The sequence below is a fragment of the Carassius carassius genome, chromosome 22 (assembly GCF_963082965.1).
Source record: "Carassius carassius chromosome 22, fCarCar2.1, whole genome shotgun sequence".
NCBI classification, from domain to species: Eukaryota; Metazoa; Chordata; class Actinopteri; order Cypriniformes; family Cyprinidae; genus Carassius; species Carassius carassius.
Genome location: NC_081776.1, coordinates 6897223 through 6921977, shown reverse-complemented (window position 1 = coordinate 6921977; position 24755 = coordinate 6897223). Strand labels below are relative to the sequence as shown.

The window sequence follows — 24755 nt, the reverse complement described above, 5'->3', positions numbered from 1 at the left end:
TGCTGCGACTTGCAAGAGACCCCGTTAAATTATTTCTAGGTTGTATACTGTATTGTATAAATATTGTCCCACTGATAAAAATAGTGCAAATAGTTTTGTCTCCTTGGTATGGAGGATTTATTGGATCGAATTATAAACTAAAAGTCTAAAACTAAAAGCCTTAAACCAAATCTAAAAATCTAAATTTGAAACTTAAAGTCCAAGTCGAAAATTAATTTGGTATTTAGGATTGGGCATTTGGTATTTAGGATTGGGCATTTGGTATTTAGGATAGGGCATTTTGTATTTAGGATTGGGCATTTTCTATTTAGGGTTTGGCATTTGGTCATTTAGCCATTTAGGATTTAGGATTGGGCATTTGGGGATTTAGGATTGGGAATTTGGGTATTTAGGATTGGGCATTTAATCATTTAGCCATTTAGGATTGAGGATTGGGGATTTGGGGATTTAGGATTCGGCATTTGAGGATTGAGGAGTGTATGCAAATTAGGAGGCGTGGCCCAAATAATGGAGGCTGGGTTTGAAATGGCTGGTGCGCAGAGGCACCTTATGGACAGCAGAGGGAGCTCCCAGTGCTAAGGAGCACACTGTAATGAAAGTAATGTAATTGTAATGTAATTCTGTTTCTGTAATGAAACAGAGCGAGTGAGTGGCTTGAGCGAGGACTGTGTGATAACTTCAACTTAATGACAGCTTTGTAACATTTGTGGCCTCAAACACAAAGTCACCAGTGAAAGGAGTGCTATTGGTCTGACGAAGAAAAAGCAGCAGACAGTGCAGCAGGTAAGATGCTAACATTAGCTACTAGTTGTATAAGCTGAAATTGCTAACATGCTTTAGTAGGGTATTATTATATTGGGGCATGCTGTTTTGATTTTTTAACCTGCGGTTAACCCCTCTGACATTAGTAGATACACTCCTTTCACATTGCCACTAGATGGTCTTGTTTCTGATTTTTTTTTTGTTTTGTTTTTTGTTTTTTTGCTATATAGCCTATATATATTTTATAAAGATTGTGTGAGAAAAGAAATTAGGCTTGTTTGACTTGAACCGGCGCTGCACACTGCAAGACTGATCGGTTTATGACATCAAAGTACTGCGAGAGCGATTCAAAAGCATAAGGAGCGTTTACTTTCTTTGATGTCATATGTCGTGTGTGTATGTATATATGTATATGTATACACTCACCTAAAGGATTATTAGGAACACCTGTTCAATTTCTCATTAATGCAATTATCTAATCAACTAATCACATGGCAGTTGCTTCAATGCATTTAGGGGTGTGGTCCTGGTCAAGACAATCTCCTGAACTCCAAACTGAATGTCAGAATGGAAAAGAAAGGTGATTTAAGCAATTTTGAGCATGGCATGGTTGTTGGTGCCAGACAGGCCGGTCTGAGTATATACATACACACACGACATATGACATCATAGAGAGTAGGCGCTCCTTATGCTTTTGAATCGCTAATGAGTACTTTGATTTTAATAAACCGATCAGTCTTGCAGTGTGCAGCGTTGGTTCAAGTCGAACAAGCCTAATTTCTTTTCTCTCTCACAAAAAAAAAAAAAAAAAAACAGAAACAAGACCATCTAGTGGCAATGTGAAAGGAGTGTATCTACTAATGTCAGAGGGGTCAACCGCAGTTTAAAAAAACAAAAAGCATGTCCCAATATAAGAATACCCTACTAAAGCATGTTAGCAATTTCAGCTTATACAACTAGTAGCTAATGTTAGCATCTTACCTGCTGCACTGTCTGCTGCTTTCTCTTCGTCAGACCGATAGCCTTCCTTTCACTGGTGACTTTGTGTTTGAGGCCACAAATGTTACAAAGCTGTCATTAAGTTGAAGTTGATGTAACCCACCCAATTAATTGAGGTTGTATTCCGATGTATTTTTTATGTATAATTTTTTTTTGTTTTGATTCTTAATTTTCTTGCCTGATGCATGAAATGTTCAGACATATTTTTTTATTATTTTATTTTATTTATTATTTTGTTTTCACTGGTTGATGAAAATAAATGCGTTGCGTCGATGGGTGCTGACGTCACATATGCGTCAGCTCATTGAAGAGAGAGTTGTGAGCCACATGTGTGATTATCATTAATCTAAACCATCGTTGTCAATATTTTCCTAAATGGATGTCTGAACTGTTTTATTGCATTAGTGTGGATTGTTTCAACGCTCCGTGACTGTGTTGGATTCGCGCAGTGCGGGAGAACCGCGCTGGATTTCACTGTGGAGGAATTGCGTCATCAGGGACTCTGCCTTCACGAGGAAAAAGAAAGATTTGTTCATCGTTCATTCCTGCAAAGAATCGTAGGAGGCATTCATTCACACAAACTGAACTGAGTTAACTTTATTCACACAAACTGAACTGAGTCAACTTCATTCACACAAACGGAACTGAGTCAATTACATTCACACAAACTGAACTGAGTCAATTACATTCACACGAACTTTTTGATTATTTGTTTATTCCTTTTATTTTATTTCTATTATTTTGTTTTCTTTGATGGTCATTTATGAATGATATATTTTGTTCTCAAATGGGGATTTGAAAAGGTGAAAAAAGTATTCTCAGGGGATGTGTGAATTGAATTGAAAGTGAAAGAAAAGATTACATTGAATACAGTTACTGTTCAGTGAACTTATTGTTTCGTTCATTTTATTATTATTCATTAATTGATTCTCTTCCATATTTTATTTTATTTACCGGTATATATACATTTTTTTTATTTTATCCAGTTAGTACTGTAGGCAACTATTTAAACAAGTGCAGACACACATTTAAGATTATTAAAATATATATATATATATTGTTTTGTTGCGTTAATGCAACGTGTGAGACCCCGAACCCGGGACTCCAAATATTAATATAAGTTGTGATTTATTTGTATTTGGTGAGCTCAGACCCGGTAGATATTTTTTTTTCCTCCTTTGTTTTTTTTTTGTGGTGTTAAGTCCTACTGATGGGTTACATCCAAGACTAGAGAGAGAGAGAAAAAAATTGGCGCCCAACGTGGGGCTGCGCTTGTTTGACAAAATCGTGTTTTAGTCCTAACTGTTCTGAATATTTTATACAGTATTTTTTTTCTGTAATTTTTTTTATTTTCCTTTCTTTTCTCTAACAATGGACTTGTGCAAGCAGTATAATTTTGATCCTGAAAGATCTGTAATACTTACAAAAGTAGATCCAAATACTACTCTTGTGGAAGTGAGGAGATGTTTCGATCATCTTGATGAGGTGAAGAAAATAGAGTGCTTAGGTGACAGATTCTCAGGAAAGCTTCTTTGTGAATTTCAGGAGGTTACTACCCCTTTAATCGTCGAAGAAGAATATTTGAATGCAGATGGCCAAAATTTATGGGGTGTTTTGCCACTAGAGGGTAGACAGATCGAAGATATGAAGCCTCACTCTAGCTCTCCAACATCAATACAGAGTGAATATTCAGGTCAAATCTTGGATAATATGGCTGATCAGCTGTTGGTGCAAATAGAGAGTTTAGCACAACTTCACTGTGTAAATGTAAATGATCTAAGCCAGCAGGTTGCGACTAGGCTTGCACACAAAGTTGATGGTGCTGATAGGGGCCCTTCCACTTCAACCCTTGCTCCAAGAAAGTTTGGTAATGTAAAGCCAGTATCAACACCTACTGTAGTCGCCAGCTCGGTCCCAAAAGTGTCTTTTGCGATTCGAGCTGATTCACCTCCTGTGGAGAGGAACGCAACTGCGCATGAAACTCCTATCACTTTCACTATACCTCAGGACGTACAGCGTGTAATGGTGGAACATGTGGTGAAACATGACTCCGATTACCAGGGACATGTTCCCTCACCCCCCAAGTTAAGAATGTTTTCCGGACATTGCCCCAAGCATAATGGGGAAGTTGATTTCATCACGTGGAAATTGTATGCTAGGCAGTTACTCTCAGACACTTCTCTGATGGAGAGGCATAAGAGAAGGCATATTTTGGATAGTCTCCTTCCCCCTGCTCTTAATGTTGCCCTAGGAGTAGGTACAAATGCGCCACCAGAAACGTATGTGCAGGAGCTAGAAAAAGCTTATGGTAGTGTCACTGGTGGAGATGAGCTATACATCCAGTTTATTGAAACGCACCAAAACCGAGGTGAGAAGCCCTCTGACTATTTGAGGCGACTCCATTCCCTGATGCAGGAGGTGGTTGAAAAGAGAGGAGTGGTTGGCAAACATTCTGACACTTTGCTTCTCAAGCAGTTCATCAGAGGGTGCTGGGATGAAGTCCTGATAACACAGTTGCGTCTTAAAGATTTGCTATCAGATTCTTTACAGCCTGACTTGAGCTATTCCAGCTTGCTTTTCAAACTGAGGTCTTTTGAGCATGAGACACAGCTTAAAGAGAAACGTATGAATCCCCATTTATGCATGCCTCCTGTAAGAGCGCAGAGCCAGGTGCATATTACTGCCGATCAGGGATTTGCAGCAAACACTGAGGAAGCACAAGCCAATCGGGCATTGTCAGAACGCATTAAAGAGCTTGAAGCTGAGGTGGCTAAAGCAAAGGCACAGAAGCCAGTTTCAGTGAAGAAGCTGCCATATGACCAACACCAGTCAATTGTGCCTAACAAGAAAATGGGCAAAGAAGGGAAATCACGCCCTGTGCCTCAAACTCAAGCTAAGTCACTGGCCATGAGTGGGTTTTGTTATCGCTGTGGCGAGGATTCTCATTATTTGCAACAGTGCACTAATCCAGTGAATGCCGCCTTGGTGCAGAAAAAGTTGGTGCAGAGACATGAGCAAAGGAGTTTTCCAAATAAAGTGACAACACCCACTGCTCATTTAAACATGGAGTAGCCTCTGTTGTGGAACGAACAGAGGCTGGAGTTGTAAAAGGTTCCATAGAAAACATAAACCAGGTTCCTAGGGGCTTAGTTGGAGAACCTTGGGAAAGTAAGGTTTGGGTTGACGGAATTGAGTGTTGCTGTCTAATTGACACTGGGTCCCAGGTGACTTGTGTAGCTGAATCTTTCTACAAGCAGTATTTACAGCGTAGAGGTCTTACCCCCATGGTAGAATTACTCCGGGTTGAGGGGGCTGCAGGGCAATTAGTCCCTTATCTTGGATACATTGAAATAGATGTGCAATTTCCCAAGTCTGCTTGTGGGACAGATGCAGTGGTTGCCGTACTAGCGCTGGTATGTCCAGATCAAACCTACAATGCTCGTTTGCCCTTGTTAGTGGGTACAAATGTTCTCCGTCAGCTTGTACAAGATTGTAATATGCTGCAGGGAAAAGAATGCCTACTGCAAATGCCCATTAGCACAAACTGGATGGCTGCTTATCGTAATTGTGACGCTACTTCGACACCTTGTAAAGAGGCACAGTGCCTCACCCCAGTTAGACTGTCGGGGAAGAAATCTGTAACGATCAGTAAAGGGGAGAAGTGTGAAGTGACTGGGGTGTATCGAGCTAAAGATTGTGGCCAGAGCAAGACGATGATCATTGACGAACCACTGATGCACCACATTCCAGGTGGTTTAGTTGTGGAATGTAAGTTGATACAAGCTGAGGCTAGAGCTCGAAATAAAGTCAAAGTAGTCATTCGAAATGTTTCAGACCACAGTGTAACCTTGCAGCCAAAGGGAGTGCTTGCTGAGTGTTCAGTAGTAGACTGGATAAAGTCTGTGCCTGTTTTCGATAACACTAGCGTTTCACAAAATACCACTTTCCCGATAGCAAGTCTCATGGTAAAGGCAGCCGATCCTGTGGTTCTAAATTTTGAGGGCTCCCCCATTTCAGAGGAGCTCAAAGCTCGCTTAGTTGAAAGAATAAATTGTGAGGCAGCAAGTGCATTTGCCCAGCACGATCTAGATGTGGGACGAGTGTCAGGCGTGGCACATAGAATAGAGCTAATTGAGCATGTTCCTTTCAAAGAGCGTACTCGTCGTGTCTCTCCAGCTGATTTTGAGGATTTAAGAAAACACTTGTTAGATTTGCTTGCTAGTGAGATTATAGAAGAATCTAATAGTCCATACGCTTCACCAGTAGTACTGGTGAGGAAGAAAAACGGTGACTTGAGAATGGTGGTTGATTACCGCAAATTAAATAAGCTGACAAAGGGAGATGCATATCCCCTTCCCAGGATCGAGGAGACCTTTACATTGCTGTCAGGTTCAAAGTGGTTCACGGTGCTAGATTTAAAAAGTGGATATTACCAGTTAGAGGTGGAAGAGAGTGATCGTCCCAAAACTGCGTTCACTACGCCGTTTGGTAACTGGCAATTTCGGCGTTTACCACAAGGGCTGACGAATTCTCCAGCAACTTTTCAGAGAACCATGGAGAAAGTCATGGCTGGTTTGAATTTGCAGGAAGTTATAGCTTTCCTTGATGACTTGATCATTTTCTTTGACACACTTGAACAACATGAGGCTAGGCTCATGAAGGTACTCCAACGAATCTCCGCTTTTGGGCTGAAGTTAGCACCTTCTAAGTGCAAGTTCTTTCAGACTTCTGTGAAGTATCTAGGGCATGTTATTTCCTCTCAGGGTATTCACCCTGACCCAGACAAGATTTCTGCTCTAACAGAATGGCCCATCCCAAAGACTGTTAGAGATCTGAGGTCATTCCTAGGCTTTGCTGGGTATTACCGGCGATTTGTTGAAAGCTACTCCCAGATAGTTAAGCCTCTGAATGGGTTATTACAGGGTGAATTTTCTACTAGAGGACGGTCAATATCATCTTACCGTGTTAGGAGTAAAGCGCAATCCCTAGCTGGGAAATGGAACGATGAGTGTCAAGTTTCTTTTGACACTATCATTCAAAAGCTTACAACTGCGCCTGTTCTAGGTTTTGCGGACTGGAAGTTACCGTACATTCTACACACTGACGCCAGCGTCACTGGCGTGGGCGCTGCTTTATATCAAGTTCAAGATGGAAAGACAAGAGTGATCGCCTATGCCAGTCGCGGTCTTTCTAAGAGTGAGAAAAACTACCCAGTGCACAAGCTAGAGTACTTAGCCCTTAAATGGGCTGTGTGTGAAAAATTTCACGATTTTTGTATGGCACAAAGTTTACAGTGTTAACAGACAATAATCCATTAGTGTATGTGCTCACTACGGCTAAATTGGATGCGGCTGGCCATAGGTGGCTCGCGGCTCTGTCTATGTATGATTTTGATATTAAGTACAGAGCGGGCAAAACTAATGTCGACGCAGACGGGCTGTCACGTCGTCCTCAAAAACCACTTGTGGATGATGTGGAGGCCATACAGATCGATGAACGAGTAGCAAGCTTGATAAGCAGAGCAGTATGTGCAGCAACTGAGTTTGAAAACATTGAGCATCAAGCAATCAAAACTGTGTGTTTTCGACATTCGGTGTGTTGCAGGACGCATGTCGTACAGCCGTGTGAGGAGGGAGACCTGCTGGAAGGCAGAGTCATCCCAAATCCCGCTGTCGAGATGCTTCTTTGTAATGAGGATGTGGTTCCTGATGATTTGATAGAACCTGAGCACTGGCCTGGACAAACTAGTTTACCAAGTATGACTCCCACCGATTGGTCCAAGTTACAGAGAGAGGATATAGCCATCAGAAGAGTAATTGACATTGTGGTGTCTGGGGAAACTTTAACTCATGCAGATAAGTTCTGAGAATCTAGAGAAGTGAGTCTAATGCTGAGGGAAAGGACCAGACTAATCTTGGAGGATGGGGTGCTGTATCGTGTGGTATCTGATCAGTATGGACAACAATTCAGGCAGCTGGTGGTTCCCCCGAGTTTCAGAGATAGAGCTCTTGAAGGAGTTCATGATGAAACGGGGCACATGGGGTATGAGAGGACTCTGGAGCTTGCAAGAGGCAGATTTTATTGGCCTAAAATGGCAGAATATGTGGAGAGAAAGTGCAGGACATGTGAGAGATGCGTCAAGAGAAAGGCTCGTGCACAAAGAGCTGCAGAACTAGTGAACATCAAAGCGTATTCTCCCTTAGAATTAGTCTGTATTGACTATCTTTCATTAGAGCCGGATTCAAATGACACCCGCAACATATTAGTCATTACGGATTTTTTCACTAAGTTTTCTTGGGCATTTCCCACTAAAGATCAAACAGCCAAAACGGTGGCTTCGGTGTTGTGGGAAAATCTGATTTGCAGTTTTGGTTTTCCTAAGAGAATACATAGTGATCAGGGGGCTAATTTTGAGTCCGAGCTTGTGAAGGAGTTGTGCACACTAGCTGGAGTTAAGTCACGCACTACACCTTATCACCCGCGGGGAAACCCAGTAGAGAGATTTAACCGAACCCTACTGGATTTACTGGGAACCCTGAGTGATAAAAAGAAAGAACATTGGAGAAAATATGTCCGTCCTGTAGTGCATGCGTACAATTGTACTAGGAATGATTCGACTGGTGAGACTCCTTTCTTTTTGATGTTCGGACGCCAACCTCGTCTCCCAATCGACCTTTGTTTCGGGATTAACCCAAAGGGGCATAATTCCAAAACTCATACTAATTATGTCAGCGAGTTGAAACGAAGGCTGAAGTACGCTTATCAATTGGCTGTTCAAAATGCGGAAAAGAGGCAATTGATGAATAAGGCTAGATGGGATAAGAAAGTGACTGCTGCTACAGTAGAAGTTGGCGATCGTGTTCTTGTAAGAAATGTTAACATCCGAAGAAAGCACAAGATCGCAGATCGTTGGGAATTCACCATCTATGTGGTGGTAAAGCAGCCTAATGCAGAGATCCCAGTGTATGTCATTCAACCTGAGAATTGCGAAGGCCCTGAGCGTGTCCTGCACAGAGATCTTTTACTCCCATGTGGGTTTCTTCCTACCAGTCCTGATGAGATTGATGAGGCTCCGGCTCTCGAAGGAGCAGTTACACGCAGGAGGCGTAAACGTGATTTGGAAGGGGACATGGAGGCTGAATGTTGTGATGAGACTGTGGAAACTGAAGGTCCCAATTTGTCTCTGAATCCTTATGCCCCAGAGTTTCAGTCGGGGAGAGCCTTGCGAGAAGTCTCTGAATCTTTTGTGTCTCACAGTTTGTTGAATGAGCATGAAGTTGAAATGCACCAAGGGGATTGGCAAGGCACTGAATCTGTTGAGGACAACGTGGAAGAGGGCCATGAGACTCTAATCCAACAAGATGTTTCGTCCTTCGTGGATGATGTTAATGAGGTGTCAGTACATCCCGATGAGTTGAGTGCTGAAGGGAAACTTGATTCTCATGTTGAGTTAAGGAGGTCCCAAAGAGAGAAAAGACCCCCAAGTAAATTGAAAGATTTTGTATGGAAAGCACAATGTGGGATGCAGAGTGTACATGTAGAACCCAAACCTAATTATTTTAGCCAAGTACTTGAAATGATGCAACAACAAATGAGAGTGCACCAAACTCAAAGCGAATTGTTGTTTAGCCTTGTGGGTTATGTACCAACTTGAGTATCTGATGAGGACATCAGAGTTTCAGCAGGGGAGGATGTAACCCACCCAATTAATTGAGGTTGTATTCCGATGTATTTTTTATGTATATTTTTTTTTTGTTTTGATTCTTAATTTTCTTGCCTGATGCATGAAATGTTCAGACATATTTTTTTATTATTTTATTTTATTTATTATTTTGTTTTCACTGGTTGATGAAAATAAATGCGTTGCGTCGATGGGTGCTGACGTCACATATGCGTCAGCTCATTGACGAGAGAGTTGTGAGCCACATGTGTGGTTATCATTAATCTAAACCATCGTTGTCAATATTTTCCTAAATGGATGTCTGAACTGTTTTATTGCATTAGTGTGGATTGTTTCAACGCTCCGTGACTGTGTTGGATTCGCGCAGTGCGGGAGAACCGCGCTGGATTTCACTGTGGAGGAATTGCGTCATCAGGGACTCTGCCTTCACGAGGAAAAAGAAAGATTTGTTCATCGTTCATTCCTGCAAAGAATCGTAGGAGGCACTGAACTGAGTTAACTTTATTCACACAAACTGAACTGAGTTAACTTTATTCACACAAACTGAACTGAGTCAACTTCATTCACACAAACTGAACTGAGTCAATTACATTCACACGAACTGATTGATTATTTGTTTATTCCTTTTATTTTATTTCTATTATTTTGTTTTCTTTGATTGTCATTTATGAATGATATATTTTGTTCTCAAATGGGGATTTGAAAAGGTGAAAAAAGTATTCTCAGGGGATGTGTGAATTGAATTGAAAGTGAAAGAAAAGATTACATTGAATACAGTTCATTTTATTATTATTCATTAATTGATTTTCTTCCATATTTTATTTTATTTACCGGTATATATACATTTTTTTTATTTTATCCAGTTAGTACTGTAGGCAACTATTTAAACAAGTGCAGACACACATTTAAGATTATTAAAAAATATATATATATATTGTTTTGTTGCGTTAATGCAACGTGTGAGACCCCGAACCCGGGACTCCAAATATTAATATAAGTTGTGATTTATTTGTATTTGGTGAGCTCAGACCCGGTAGATATTTTTTTTCCTCCTTTGTTTTTTTTTGTGGTGTTAAGTCCTACTGATGGGTTACATTATCACACAGTCCTCGCTCAAGCTGCTCACTCGCTCTGTTTCATTACAGAAACAGAATTACATTACAATTACATTACTTTCATTACAGTGTGCTCCTTAGCACTGGGAGCTCCCTCTGCTGTCCATAAGGTGCCTCTGCGCACCAGCCATTTCAAACCCAGCCTCCATTATTTGGGCCACGCCTCCTAATTTGCATACACTCCTCAATCCTCAAATGCCCAATCCTAAATCCCCAAATCCCCAATCCTCAATCCTGAATGGCTAAATGATTAAATGCCCAATCCTAAATATCCAAATTCCCAATCCTAAATCCCCAAATGCCCAATCCTAAATCCTAAATGGCTAAATGACCAAACGCCCAACCCTAAATAGAAAATGCCCAATCCTAAATACAAAATGCCCTATTCTAAATACAAAATGCCCTATCCTAAATACCAAATGCCCAATCCTAAATACCAAATGCCCAATCCTAAATACCAAATTAATTTTCGTGTTTGGACTTTAAGTTTCAAATTTAGATTTTTAGATTTGGTTTAAGGCTTTTAGTTTTAGACTTTTAGTTTATAATTCGACCCAATAAATCCTCCATACCTTGGATAACAGTGAAGTTGAAATAAATATAGTTAAATTTATGAAATAAAATAAAATAGGATTTCTTGGGAAGGTAAGTCTGGCCAGTTAAATTAAATTATTTCTAGGTTATAGTATTGTATTAATATTGTCCCACATAAAAACAGTGCAAATAGTTCTGTCTCCTTGGATAACAGTGAAGTGGAAATAAATATAGTTAAATTTATGAAATAAAATAAAATAGGATTTCTTGGGAAGGTAAGTCTGGCCAGTTATACAGCAACGCGAGTCAGACGAGTCTGATCTGAGCTGAATTTGTTGAAACATTAAAGTTCTAGTCTGTGTCAATTACTCTCATAATAAATAATAATAATAATGTTACCCGTATTTTTCGGTATAAGTTGTATCAGTCCAAAAATACGTCATGACGAGGAAAAAAACATATATAAGTCACATTGGACTATTAAATCGCATTTATTCAGAACCAAGAAAAAACATTACCGTCTACAGCCGCGAGAGGGCGCTCTGGGGTAGGCTACAGGAGCACTGAGCAGCATAGAGCTGATTTTTACTATTTTTATTTAGAAATGTAACTATATTAATTTTTACAATTATTTATTAATGTCACACACACATAACTAGTGCCTTATGACTTAAAATATGAGAGTGGTAAATGTTACAGACATGGAACTGTTCAGTCTATTATTGATTTTTATTTCCACTTCACTTTTATCCAAAGAGAGAGAACTATTTGCACTGTATTTATCAGTGGGACAATATTCATACAATACTACAACCTAGAAATAATTTGCAGGTCGCAGCAGCACGAATTATGTGCCCAGCTACATCTGATTCAAATATTATGCTAATTAACAGTGAGTGTAGTTTCAGACATTACAGTGCTTCACTTGCACTGACTCTTATTCTGCCTGAAAGAATCGAAAGACCGAGCTGAAGGTGGAGCGATTCGACCAATCAGATGAAAGCAGCATTTCAGCTCCGCCCACAAGTGCTAATGAAATATTGAAGCCATAAACCGAAATGTACAAAACGTACACGGGCCAACTGTCCGTAGTAGCCCAGAGTGCAGTCTGGACGATGGGGCGGGGCTACACGTTGGGGCGGAGCGACACGTGTCGCCCTGCCCACCTCAGCGGTTATTGGTTTATGATTAAGATGAGCTTATTGGTGTACAGATGAGTGACGATTTTACAGCTTATTGGTATAGAGAATTATGACGCTGTGAGCAAGATTGGAATGCGGAAGTAGACACTCAGATGAATAAACTTTTAATACAAATTAAAAAGCGAATATAAATGTTGTTTTTGCATTTATTGTTGCGTTTCCACAACATCCCGTATAAATACAAAGAGTTTTGGATTACGACGAACAGAACAGAAATAAATGGTCTAATTTACAATTACTCCCTCAACGGCTGTAGACGCTACCTCGGCATTACTCGCTGGTTTTTGAAAATGACACGGCAATATAATGCAAAGTATGGTTATGTAGATAGTCATGGAGTAACTTGATTTATATATTCAAATTATATATAAATTTTATATATATATATATATATATATGTATGTGTGTGTGTGTGTGTGTGTGTGTGTGTGTGTGTGTGTGTAACAAATTGTCACCAGTCTCTGAACGTCACCAATAATATACTGAACATTCCCTTAGCCCCTACGAAAATTTACCATGGTTCTGCTACAAAAACTATAGTTAAACTATGGTGTTTTTATAATTACAGCACATGGTAATTAATATGCCAACAAATATTTTTACTACAATAAATCCATGGTTACGTTTTGCAAGGAAGGAACTATACAGGTTCTGAAGAACTTGCCCAAAACACTCGTCACTCTCTGTTATTTGTTTTCTGAACTGCACTACTGAAAACCTCATTAATCCTGAATTTATTTAGTTACCCGCTTCTATATAAAACATAATACATTTAATCACCCCTTTAAACACTTCATTGTTTATCAAAATCATTGGTAATTGAAAAATTACACCGAATTGTCACAACTAAATTAAGAATTCATTATGAGCAATGCATAGCAAATGATGTTACCATCAAATATGAGAAACCTTAATAATGTAAATTGGACTAAGGTTTGGTCATTACCTCAAAAATTCCTCCTTACAAATAAGGTTAAAGAAATCTCATATAAATTAATTCATAGAGTTTATCCCACAAAGGTATTCTTACAAAAATGTAAAATTAATATTGATTTAAAATGTTCTTTTTGTGAATGCTCCACTGAAACAATTTCACATTTGTTTTGGTATTGCCAATTTACCCAGTATTTTTGGAATAATGTGGAGGATTTCATTGCTAATAATATTTTAAGAACATTTTCTTTATCTTATAAACATGTGATTATGGGGTTTTTATATAAAGGATCGCTCTTTAAAGGACGCTGGTTTTATTATAAATTTTATTTTATTTATATGTAAATTTCACATCCATAAATGCAAGTTTACAAAAGGCAAACCTCTTTTTATGGTGCTTGAAAAGGAGATTAAAATGTACATAGATGCAATGTCTAAATCTAAAAATAGTAAAGCAATTAAAACGATTAATATATGCTCCTTCTTTAACATTTTTTATATTTTTTGTACTTAAATTACATTATAATATCCTATGGAACTGTTATATATATATACTGTAGATCTGTTTGTAAAATGATGCTTATGTACCCTCTCATCTTTTTTTTTAATTTATTTATTTTTATTTTGTGTGTGTGTGTTCTAGTTTGTTCTTTTTTGTTGAGGCATGGAAAATATTTTTGTTATACAAGTTATGGCACTTGTATAACATGCCACCTGTTGTTGTCAATAAAGCATTGTAAAAAAAAATAACATGCTACCTGTTGTTGTCAATAAAGCATTATAAAAAATAATAATAATAAAAAAAAGACTCTCGTCTGCTGCTCTTTATAATAAGAAGTGTTATGCTGCCATCTGCTGGATGTATTACACATTGCATGGTTAAACATAAAAATGATTTAAGTTTTACATGATGCCAAATTAATATCTTTAAAACAGAAAACAATGTTTATTTACAGATCTTGTCTGAATAGCCTTCTGCTGTTGTATATAATCAGTCCAGTTCATTTTATAATATATTAACATACTGTATATTGTGCTCTTGATTAGAACATCATAATGGTGAAGTAAAATCCACCTAAAATTTTGCACATTTATTTCTTACAAAACATCAAAATGTGCAGTTTATTCTAATTTATACATTTATAGAAAAATCATTTTAAAATAAAGTTTCAGTAAGTGAGCAGTAAGTCGTTAGTACTTGTGTCTGCTGTGTTCAGGTTCAGATGCTGAATATAAGCTGCAGTGTTTCTGTATCAATCTGCTTTAAGTTTAGTGTGACTTTATCTCCACACTGACTTCTGACTGACACGAGTCTGTCCTCAGTGAAGTGTCTCTTCACGCTGGAGGAGGAGTCCCGCTCATCAGCGCTCACACTTTATTGATATATATGGAGAAAATAAAAATGCTGCTTTCTGATTTGTCACTGATTTTGTTTGATGATTTCCTCTGTTGTGTCTAATAAGGTAACAGTGAGTGTCATTGGCAGCTGTGAGTCTCTCTCTCTCTTTAGGGGGCTGACAGGAGCCAGTTTCTTCAGTGTGTTTGAGGGAGCAGAGGAGAAACTTGTGCTGACAGTCAAACAGACAGTCAGACGAGCAGAAGAAGATGGAGGGATGTCTGACACTCGTTTTACTCTTCACTATAATCACTCTAACCACATCTGGTGAGTACAAAATAGACAGTAAGAGGTAAAACGATATGTTTATATGAGCAGTTTATCTATGATGGCTCATACAGTTAGAAAGTGAATAGATTCCTGTGTAATATTTAGAAAACAAGATTTTGTAACACTAGATGATTCAATTATGAGTTACATTTTAAAAATGATTTGAGGTTTTAGAGTCAACCAATTTAATGATGATAAGATTATTTGTAATATTCTCTTGACCAGCTTTAGTTGTCCAGTTTGAATTTATTAACTTTATATTTTATTTTTCTAAATTTTGCCATATTCTGCTACGATTGTAAACTTTTCTACGACTAATGTGGTTAAATCCCTTTCCCTCTCTTTCATGTACAGATTTTGAGACTGTTAGGTTGGTCAGTTATAACAGTCGCTGTGCTGGAAGAGTGGAGGTTCTTCATAATGGTCAGTGGGGAACAGTGTGTGGTGATGACTGGGATCTGACTGATGCTGAAGTGGTGTGCAGAGAGATGGGATGTGGAAAAGCTGTACAAGCACCAAAATATGGTCACTTTGGACAAGGATCAGGACCAATCTGGATGGATAATGTGGCCTGTAGCGGATCAGAGACCACACTGAAGGACTGTAGATCAAATGGATGGGGTGTTAGTAACTGTGGTCATCAAGAAGATGCTGGAGTCAGATGCTCAGGTGAGCTGCTCCATACATCACCCTGTTAATGCATCACTGATCAGATTTCATCCATAAACATTGATAATTAGCATATTTTATGGTCTAAACTACTAATTTTCCTCCTTTAAAAAATAAAGTACTTGATTTTTGTTTCATGTACAAATCATAATCAGTGACAGATTGTCTTTTCTGTTGTGTAAATTAAATCAGAAGGGTCCAGGCTTGTTGCTGGGTCTCACCTGTGCTCTGGAAGAGTGGAGATGCTTCTCGTAGGTGGATGGGGTTCAGTGTGTGACGCTGTCTTTGACCAGCAGGATGCAGAGGTTGTGTGTAGAGAGCTGGACTGTGGGGCTCCTGTACAGGTGCTGGGAGCAGCTGCTTTTGACAAAGGAGACGCTCAGATGTGGACACAAGAGATTCAGTGCAGAGGAAATGAATCACACATTCAACGCTGTCCATCATCAAATTTAAATAATACAAACTGCAACCATGAAAATGATGTCGGACTGATATGTTCTGGTAAATTGTTTAAGCTTTTTATTTAACAAATCCAATTGTTACATTTACTCAGATGTAATTGTTTGATCAGTACCATCATTATAAACTCACAGTGACTGTATTAAACAGAACTAAGAACATGAGAATTACTCAGATTATTTCTGTCCTCTTACTTAGAATCTCAGTAAACTCTGTGTTCTTTCTCCAGGTTACACAGATCTCAGGCTGAAAAATGGCCCTGACATCTGTTCTGGAAGAGTTGAAAGTCAGTATTCCGGTAAATGGGGCAAAGTGTGCGATGCATGCTGGGATATGAGAGCTGCCAGTGTCCTCTGTAGACAGCTGAATTGTGGGATTGCTGTGTCTGTTGTGGGATCAGACTGGTTTGGAGGGGGAAGTGATGAAATCTGGGCTGATGTGTTTGATTGTGACGGGAATGAAACAAAACTCTCAGAATGTTCCATCTCTTCATGGAGTCGAGCTGAATGTTCTCATAGACGAGATGTTGGAGTCATCTGCTCTAGTGAGTCCAGATTACTGTAACATTTACTGACGTTATGCTATTGGAATACTTAATCTTATACGAAATGCTGTATATATTCCCTATAAATTTCAGTTTGAAGATTAATGCTTGTGTCATTTAAGTTTTGAATTTACTTATATAAATGTAATATTGATATAAAACAAATGAATTATATAAATGTTCCTCTGTGGTCTTTAACACATTTGCAGTATTTTAGTAAAATGTCAGATCTTTCACTCAGATTCCTCTCTGGCTCTTCATGACGGTCTGGTGCGGTTGTCTGGAGAGAGACAGTGTGAGGGGGAGGTGGAAGTTTTCATCCATCAGGTCTGGAGGAGAGTTCTGCTGGACTCCTGGAGTCTCTCTGAATCCTCTGTGGTCTGCAGACAGCTGGGCTGTGGCTCTGTGCTGAACTTCTCCAGCTCCTCTTCATCCAGTCCTGAACACAGTCAGGAGTGTGTGACGGGCTTCCAGTGCTCTGGGAGTGAAGCTCACCTGGGGAACTGCAGATCTCCACGAACTCTCAGCTGCAGCTCCACACAACAGCTGTCAATCACCTGCCTTGGTGAGAAGAACAACATCTGGGCAGATTCTTCAGTTGTCCGTGATCAATAATGTGTTTTTCTTTCTCTGAATATCAGGTCAGGGATCCGTCAGGCTGGTGGGTTCTGGTGGAGACTGTGCAGGGAGGCTGGAGGTTTTTCACAGTGGCTCATGGGGGACAGTGTGTGATGACTCCTGGGATATTAAAGATGCTCATGTGGTGTGCAGACAGCTGCAGTGTGGAGTGGCCCTCAGTAACCAGCCGGTACCAGCCTGGTTTGGTCCTGGTTCTGGACACATATGGCTGAATGAGGTGGAGTGTGAGGGGAATGAGACGTCCCTGTGGAGCTGCTCTTCTCCAGGCTGGGGAAAACATGACTGTCAACACAAGAAGGATGTTGGAGTCGTGTGCTCAGGTAAACAGTCAACACAACCTTCTTGTGCTTGTGAGGCAGCTGTGGCCTAATGGTTAGAGAGCCGGACTAGTTACCAGAAAGTCACCGGTTCATGTCCCGGTGCTGGCAGGAGTTGTAGGTGGGAGGGAGTGAATGAACAGCGCTCTCTTCCACCCTCAATACCCATGGCTAGAGTACCCTTGAGCAAGGCACTGAACCCCCAGTTGCTCCCTGGGCGCTGGATCTATAGCTGCCCACTGCTCCGGGTGTTTGTTCACTTCTCACTGCTGTGAATGTGTGTGCTTGGTTGGGTTAAATACAGAGCACCAATTCTGAGTATGGGTTACCATACTTGGCAAATGTTACAACTTTCAATTTAAACACTGCTGTGTTTTTTTTTTTACATCATATTTAAAATTAATATTAAGGTTTTAGAAATAAACTTTTATTGGGGAAGTCGTGGCCACCCACTGCAGAGGGTGGTGAAAACTGCCCAACGCATCACAGAGACACCACTTCCTGCTATTGAGGACATTCAGAAGAAACGCTGTTTAAGTCGAGCTGGCAGCATTCTCAAGGACTCCTCTCACCCTGACCATGGACTGTTTAACTTCCTGCCCTCCAGGAGGCGCTTCAGGAGCCTCCGGACAAGGAACACACGATTCAGGATCAGCTTTTTCCCTATAGCTGTCTCCTTGCTGAATTCTGCCCTCTGACACCCCTCAACACCCCCCCCCCAAACCACACAAAGACTCCTCACCCTTCCTCATCACTACATCTGATTGATTTACTTATTTATTTACAACAAGCAAAAACAGTAAGCTTGTTATTACTTGCTCTACTGTCTGTTCATCCAGAAACACTGAGTAATGCATTTGCAAATTATAGAAAATTTTCTATGCACTTTACTGTCCATTGCACTAGTGTAAATGATGTTCATAGTTTCTGCCTATAGTGTACATACACTTTTACATAATCCATCTGTATAGTATGTTCATAGTACACCTATCTGTATATCATGCTGATAGTATTTAAAATCTGTAAATTATGTCCATAATACTTATCTGTTTAGTTATTGTGTACCTTGTATATTCTGTACTTACTGCTTATTGCACTTCTGATTAGATGCTAACTGCATTTCGTTGCCTTCTACCTTACATGTGCAATGACAATAAAGTTGAATCTAATCTAATCTAAAAGTTAGAGAGTCAGACCCAAAGGTTGTGGGTTCAAGTCTCGTAACGACAGGGATTGTCGGTGGGTGGAGTTAATGTGCAACGCTCTCTCCCACCTTCAATACCAGGACTGAGGTGTCCTTGAGCAAGGCACAGAACCCCCAACTGCTCCCGGCTGCTGCAGCAAAAAAAATGGCTACCCACTGCTCCGGGTGTGTGTTCACTGCTGTGTTCCCTTTGGATGGGAAAAATGCAGAGCACTAATCCGGAGTATGTGTCACCATACTTGGCCACATGTTACTTCGCTTTCACATATCCGTAATGCCCAGGTTTTTCAATATTGGAATTTTACAATTATATTTTCTTTTCATTTTCATCTAGAGTTTAAAGAGATCAGGTTAGCTGAGGGCTGTGAAGGGAATCTGGAGGTTTTCTACAATGGATCCTGGGGTAATGTGTGCTGGAACCAGATGGACAGAGACACAGCGAGTCTGATTTGTCAAGAGCTGAACTGTGGGAGATCTGGTGTTTTGTCTGAATCTGCAGCAAGAGTGGAATCAGCTCCTAACTGGTTGGATAAAGTGAAGTGTCGACCACATGATTCATATCTGTGGCAGTGTCCATCTTCACCCTGGGGACAGAATGATTGTGATAATAAGAATGAAGTGGCCAATATCAACTGCTCAAGTGAGATGCTATTTAAATGATGTAAATGGTCTCAATAGTCATGTTTCTTTAAACACAATGTTTATGTTTTGTGAGTAAGCTAAAGTTTAAAAAAAAGCTAAACTTAGCTGATGAAAAGAGCATCGATTGATTTGTGAGGCTTAAATGATATGTTTTCACACTGATATGTTTCACTGAATGATGTTCTGTCCCTTGTGTCCTAATGTTCAGTTCTCTTCATGTTTTAATCTCAGAGGAGGAGAATCAGGAGTCTCCTCGGAGTCGTCTGACATGTTCAATCTCACCATCTCCTCACCAGAAACAGTGTTCAGGTAAGTTACATCATACATTTAAAGCCATCTTGATTCAGTGTGTTTTTTGTTGTAAATGTGCTGAAGCTGGTCAGTGCTGATGTGTGTGTTTTAGATCATGTTCCTCTCAGACTGAGTGGAGGGGATGGCCGGTGCTCTGGGAGGCTGGAGGTGTATCATAACGCTGTGTGGGGCTCAGTCTGTGATGATCAGTGGGACATCAGCGATGCTCAGGTGGTCTGCAGGCAGCTGGGTTGTGGAGCAGCACTGAGGTCTGATGGGTATTCAGTCTTTGGTGCTGGTGAAGGTGTTGTGTGGATGAACAAAGTCGAGTGCAGAGGGAATGAGATTCACCTGTGGGACTGTCCTCATAACCACACTGACTGCTCACGCAAGAAGCTTGTTACACTCAACTGTGAAGGTCACAGTAAACAATTTTGATTTTTTTTGTGCTAATAATAGTTGAGTGTTTAATCAGTCATTTGCTTGAATATTATTATGTTTTGACAGACTTGTCAGATGTGTCAGTGTCCACTACTCCTGCCACAACATCATCAGTTTCTCCTTCAGTGCGCTCAACATCAGTCTCTCCTCCACAAACTCCTCCACCAGTGTCTCTCCCAGTGCTTGTGATTGTTCTGGGAGTTGTGCTCTTACTGCTCTTAGTGCCACTGCTTATACTGATTCAGCAGAACAGAGTGATGAGGAGAGGTAGGAGAGATCCAGAGACTGTCACATTGTGTCTTATTCAGTGTGTGATCAGTCATGTGTTGTGAACTGACAGCAGGTTTGTCTGTCTACACTCACAGCTCTCTCTAAGAGGAGACACAGGACGATGTCTGAGACCGTTTATGAGGAGATTCAGCACAGACACAATCACTTCACTCAGAGGGGTGAGACATGAGCCATCAATCTCATTTAATACCATTAATAAGAGTCTGTCAGACAGTTGATGTTCATCTATTATTAGTTCTGTTAAACCTCCTGCTTCAAACCACAGAATTCCTGACAGAAAACCACAGAGCTGCAGGTGCATGTTTGTGTGTGTGTGTGTGTGTGTGTGTGTGAGTGTGTGTGTGATAGACAGAGAGAGAGAGAGAGAGAGGGAGTGTGTGTGTGTGTGAGTGAGAGAGAGAGCGCGAGAGAGGGAGGGTGTGTGTGTGTGTGTGTGTGTGTGTGAGTGAGAGAGAGAGCGCGAGAGAGGGAGTGTGTGTGTGTGTGTGTGTGCCAGTCAGCATCTCTTCCTGTGTGTATTTTTAGAGGGTCATAAGCAGGGATATGTTTGTACATGTACAGTAGATGCAGGTGTGTCTGTTTGTCTCTTCCTGTGTATATTTCCGGAAGGCAGTAAGAAATGCGTTCATATGTTTGCTAAAAGGCCTAAACATCATGGAATTTATTTCTTGAATGCTTTAAATAATAAAGTAATCGTGTTAAGTAATAAAGTAATTTGTTGTGTTGTCAGTGAAACATTATTTTACAATATAAAAAGAAAATTATGGTTAAGTCCGTTTGTAATGATGAACATGTTTCTGTTCTGCTCTTCGTTAATAGGGAGTCTCATCTCTGAAGAACTGCATTCTGGGTATGAAGATGCTGATGAGCTTCTCTCAGGTTAGAGAGCTGAAGCACATAATCATTCCACATTTCACAAAAAAAAGCTTTATAATGAATAATTGTAAATAGTAATTCCATATTATATATTTTTTTATTAATGACTCAATACTATTCAAATAATGCTGTTTACTTGTACATTAACAGCCTGCTCTCCTTTTTTAGCAAAAGAGTTCAATACTGCATATTATGATGATGTCACCAATGGCAGTGGCCTAAAAGGTCAGTGACCTTTTAAATTGATCACATGACTCATTATCAGATGACGTATAATACATTTTCAGTCTTATGATTTGCAGCAACGACATATTTTGCCTTTTGTATCCAAACATATTGTGTGTTGATGCAGAAGAGATGATGAAGGAAATTACACCGGGGTACTATGATGATGTCATCACTGATGGACTGAAACCAGATCAAGAGACAGGTGTCACTCTCTTATTCTACAACAGCATATAATATACTTTTAAATCAAAATATTACAGTATATTTAAAATAGATATTTAAAATTTGTTTTGAATGTAATGAATGTGTGAATACGTAGAAGACACACCTGAGAGTTATGATGATGTCATGACGAGCGAACACAACTCTGATATCAAAAAAGGTGTTTTACTTTATAATTTTTAAAAAATTAATATCACTCTACAATCAAGATCATTACAGATAATATTTAAAATTACTGCCTTAATTGGTTTTTGGTTTACACTTAAATTGACTCATATTTGCATTTGTAGTGAACACACCAGAGAATTATGATGATATCATCATTAATAGACCGAGCCCTCGAGGTTTAACAGGTGAGATGCACAGAACTACATTTTTTTTTATCAGAAAACACACAGGAAACATGTAAGAAGTATCCGGCCCTGTCCACAGGAACACAAGTATTTTCAAAACTGCAGCTGTTTTTGTGTGGTTTGGCTGTTTTTACACACACACACACACACACACACACACACCCACACACACACACCCACACACACACACACACAGTATCAGGTCACTGAAAGTGGACCTTTTTAAAAACTCCTGCCAGGATGAAGATTTTTATAAACTCTGATTGCAGTGTTGTCGTGTAGTAACAGAGATTTTAGCTTGTGATGTCGCAGTGCACACTTTTCTCAGGCTTCTGATTGGCCAACAAACCTTTATTTTTTATTAACCTTTTTTTATTTTTAAACGGAGGAAAAACTTCTGTTTATAAAAAATATCAACGTATGTGTGGACTAGGCCTCAGACATGTGTCCTGTGTAATAAAGTCACTAAAGGGAAAAATGATCCTTCAAATGAGATGAAGTGATATATAAACTGATATGTATTTATGTAATTCTTGATCAGAGAGAGTTCAGGAGGAGTATGATGATGTGATCAGTGAAGACGTGAGAAACCTGTTGGGTAAGTTATTATAACCCTTTTGTTCTCATTATATTAACATCTTTATTTTAATTTAGTTAATATTTTCCAGTTTAGACTTTTAAAATATTCATCCAATAACAACAATTGACCAGATTTAATATTTAATAACAGATTATGATGATGTGGAGGAGGAATCAAACAAAGAAGTTGGGCATTCGGCTCAGTGATCATCCACTGCCTCGGTTCAACAAATCTGAACAATGTTTGAGTGATATTGATATGTCAAAACTCAGGTTTTTATATACCCCCCCACCCCCCACCCCTCCGTATTATAACTTTTAAGCCTCTGAGAGTTTTGTATTTTTTTGGGACTTGTAAATATAAATAAAAGGAAAACATTTTAGACTTATAATGTGTATTATAATAAGACATTACACAAACCCTGAAATAAAATTTAAGATCTTACGTTATAAAGCACAACCACAGTGATAGTTGAAGACATCTTAAACATATGACCAATGACCGTCAGTGATTTAACAGTCTTCAGCATCACTGCAGCAAGCACTAGAGATTTGAAAGTAAATGCTGAATAAATAAATAGTTTAACTTATGAAATAATAATTTTAAAAAAGTTGTTATTATTATTAACATTATTAATATGTGCTAAAGTGTGTTTTTAACCAGTAAATAAATATGCATATTGTTTGTCTGCTGGGCATTTTACTCTTACATGCATCATTTATCAGGCTGTATAAGTGTTGAGTTATGTGTAATTCAGCAACCTGTAAGACGTTTAAAATACGTCTACACTATAAGACATTTGAATTACTTTATAATAACTTTCACAACATATTATGACTTAATAATGCTTAATAATAAACATAACATTAAAACTCAGTGCAGATCATGTTTTCTCCATCAATATAAAACAAGCACAGTTGACTATAGTCTGACGTCACAGTAATTTCATCTACACAAATGCTGTAGTCATACATGAAAACATGGTTATGTCCTGCTACTTTTGATTCTTTTAATATTAAAATATAATATAATATTATACTTTTGGTCGGAAATTGTCCTTCCCTGCAGTACCGAGTCATACAAAGCTGCACACAACATTACAGCTTCACACTGCTGACAGAGATAGTGTGGAGCTGCAGGTTCGTTTCGGTTGATTGTAGGTAAGTATCCTCTTCATCGAGCACTAATTTGTTCTTATTTTATTTTGATGTTAATATCTCGTTACAGTTTTGCTGAGTGAACTCCATTGATTCAGTTCAATTATTCATTTAACATTTCAGTAGTCATCAAGTTTACAATCTCAGTCCTTTACTGTCACCAAAGGAATAGATCGGTATTGCAGTATTAAACACAAGTGCAGCTACAAACTTTTGCTGTATGATGAACTGTTTATATATTTTGTCTTTTTTAATGCCCTACTAATATACTATATGCATTAATATATGTAAACTAATGTGTTCTTGACAAGCATTGCTGAAATATACTTTTGAATAATAATACTTTTGAGTCTTTAAAAATGTAGTCTACATTTGATTTAATAGGCTGACTAACAAGAACTCAAAGCGAGAAGCATGGAAGCAATTTGTCATCTGCACTAGTATTTCTATATCTGCAATTGCTGGGCTTTGATGCTGTTAGTAAACTGGAAAGTTTCCTGTCCCTGAAATCACTTTCATTTATGAAAACATAAACACAGATTTAAATGAAATAAAAGAGTCCTAAATGACTGTGCAGAGTTGTGAGTAGAGATGCTCAAACATCACCTGAAAGTCGCTGCATGAAATAAATGATCCATCCGCCAACCCGCACCTATTTTCTTTGATTTTGAAATCAACCCCAAACCTGAGAGAGGTACTGCGTGGAGGACAGAAACCTCATCTGAGCCCTAAGGGGGTAACTGTAACAATAACATAAGAAGTGCTACTAGATATAAAGCTCTAATAGGACACCTGTCCTCCATTGCTCAAATCACTTTTCTTTCTTGCGTGCGATAAGTTTACAACATTGAATTATACAAACTTGTGTAACCCACTGATTACACTGCAAGCACTAGGTAAAGTAAATGTATACTTTAACGCTTTATGAACTTATTTATTCATTTATGAAC

General features: G+C 39.1%; 1 protein-coding gene across 1 annotated transcript in view; it reads left to right on the top strand.

The window, feature by feature from the left end:
• LOC132098560 (antigen WC1.1-like) overlaps positions 1-20573 on the top strand; it is a 285661-nt gene extending 265088 nt beyond the window's left edge. The window contains exons 32-35 of the mRNA XM_059504633.1: positions 19606-19675; positions 19770-20075; positions 20165-20365; positions 20464-20573. Coding sequence (XP_059360616.1) covers positions 19606-19675; positions 19770-20075; positions 20165-20365; positions 20464-20558 — 672 coding nt within the window. The 3' untranslated portion in view covers positions 20559-20573. The remainder of the gene's footprint in view (positions 1-19605; positions 19676-19769; positions 20076-20164; positions 20366-20463) is intronic.
• Positions 20574-24755: the final 4182 nt, after the last annotated feature.